Below are 1,738 nucleotides of genomic sequence, written 5' to 3'. Positions count from 1 at the left end.
TACGGGATCCGCACCGTGATCATACCCGTCCTGGAGACGGTCACTCGCTAAGTGGCGACACCTGACGCGCTCTGGGCGGGCGGGCGCGCGCACGAGGAGGTGGGCGCGCGCACGAGGAGGCGGCCCCGCCCCGCCCCGCCCCGCCCCGCCCCGCCCCGCCCCGCCCCGCCCCGCCCCGCCCCGCCCCGCCCCGCCCCGCCCCGCCCCGCCCCGCCCCGCCCCGCCCCGCCCCGCCCCGCCCCGCCCCGCCCCGCCGGAGGTTCCCGAGCACCTCCTCCCCGTCCGGCACCTGGAGCGAAGGGATGTGGCCGCGGGGGAGGAGAGTCTGCCTTCGGGGGAGGGGAAGAGAGCGTCTCCCCCGCGGGACAGGAGCCTCGGGTCTGACCCCCCACCCAGTGAAGCCCAGTGTTTGTTCCGCACCGTCTGTGGCCAGTCTCGACTGACCTGCCTGGATAGCACACAAAACGGCATCTCAGTCCCCTGACCACAATCGCTTCGATTCTGGGCCCCCAGCAGAGATATTTCGATCAGAGAACAGTACAGGCCGTTCAGCCTTCAATGTTCTATATTCTGACCCAAAATAACTAAATCCTCCCTACCCCGTCACCCTCTATTTTTCTTCATCCTTGTGCCTGTCTGAGAGTCTCTTCAATCCACCCGCCCCCACCCCCACCCACTGTTCCAGCCTCCCCGGCAAGGCATTCCAGGCCCCCACAACTCTGTTCTTTAAAAAAAACTCCCCAAAACTTCCCTCCCTTCACTTTGTACCCATGTGTCCTGGGTGAAAGATGCTGGCTGTCCACCTCATCTACGTTGCAGAATCTTCTTGTCCTCGATCAAGTCTCCTCTCATCCTTCTCCGTCCGGTCCAAAGAGAAAAGCCCCAGGTCTGCGAACCTTGCCTCTTCCAGGCAACCTCCTTTATCTCTGGAGCATCGGAAGCTGCAGGATTACTTTGTAGAGGTGTGGAAGATCATCAGGGCCCTCACTGTCATCGTCTCTTCCCCAGGAGAGGGAGTTGGATTTCAGGGGATGGGGCCAAAATTCAAGGTGAGCTGAGGGGCACAAACTGCCAGAGCTACGATTGGAACCTTCACAGTTGTGACATTTGGACAAATCCCTGGGTAGGAAATGTTTGGCAGGATGGGACAAGCTGGGCTAGGCACCTTGGTGAGTATGGAGAGCTTGGCAGAGGGGCCAGTCTCTGTGCTGTAAAACAGACCATTACTGCTGTGCCCAAACCCTTCTCTGACCCATTCACCTCCACTGGCATCCAATGTCCATGGAGTTTGATGTGAAGCTTAGTCCTGCCCTTGGCCAGTACCGGGGGTATGAGGCCACACAGCAACGACTCTGTACGGATGGATCGATGGCTCGGCTACCACAGTCTCCCTCATCACCTACAGGGACAAACCACTTTAATTAAAATAAACATGACGGGTGTAAAGTCTCTGTCGTGTTGCAGCCTTGGCTGCAGCTGTCCGCTCTTGGATCTATTTTGAGTTGTTCAGAGCATGGGAGTTATGTGAAATCCTAAGATAATGGGAGTCAGAGGCTGGAACAGGGAAGGGGGGGAGAGAAACAGGATCAGGAATTGAGACCAAAGGAAGCCAGAGATAGAAACCATATAGCACAATAAACAGGCCCTTCAGCCCTTCTAATCTGTTCCAAACCATTTTTCTGCCTAGTCCACTGACCACCCAGTTCATACCCTCTCATCCTGTCCAAATCCTTCTCAA

At 58.0% G+C, this 1,738-nt stretch overlaps 1 protein-coding gene across 1 annotated transcript in view; it reads right to left on the bottom strand.

Moving 5' to 3' along the window:
- LOC138745863 (sorting nexin-24-like) overlaps window positions 1-772 on the bottom strand; it is an 18,732-nt gene extending 17,960 nt beyond the window's left edge. Inside the window, exons 1-2 of the mRNA XM_069903287.1 lie at window positions 769-772; window positions 255-448 (exon numbers count right to left, since the gene is read on the bottom strand). Coding sequence (XP_069759388.1) covers window positions 255-448; window positions 769-772 — 198 coding nt within the window. The remainder of the gene's footprint in view (window positions 1-254; window positions 449-768) is intronic.
- Window positions 773-1,738: the final 966 nt, after the last annotated feature.

This window comes from Narcine bancroftii, chromosome 11, assembly GCF_036971445.1.
Source record: "Narcine bancroftii isolate sNarBan1 chromosome 11, sNarBan1.hap1, whole genome shotgun sequence".
Taxonomy (NCBI): domain Eukaryota; kingdom Metazoa; phylum Chordata; class Chondrichthyes; order Torpediniformes; family Narcinidae; genus Narcine; species Narcine bancroftii.
This window is presented reverse-complemented; position numbering and strand designations above follow the sequence as displayed.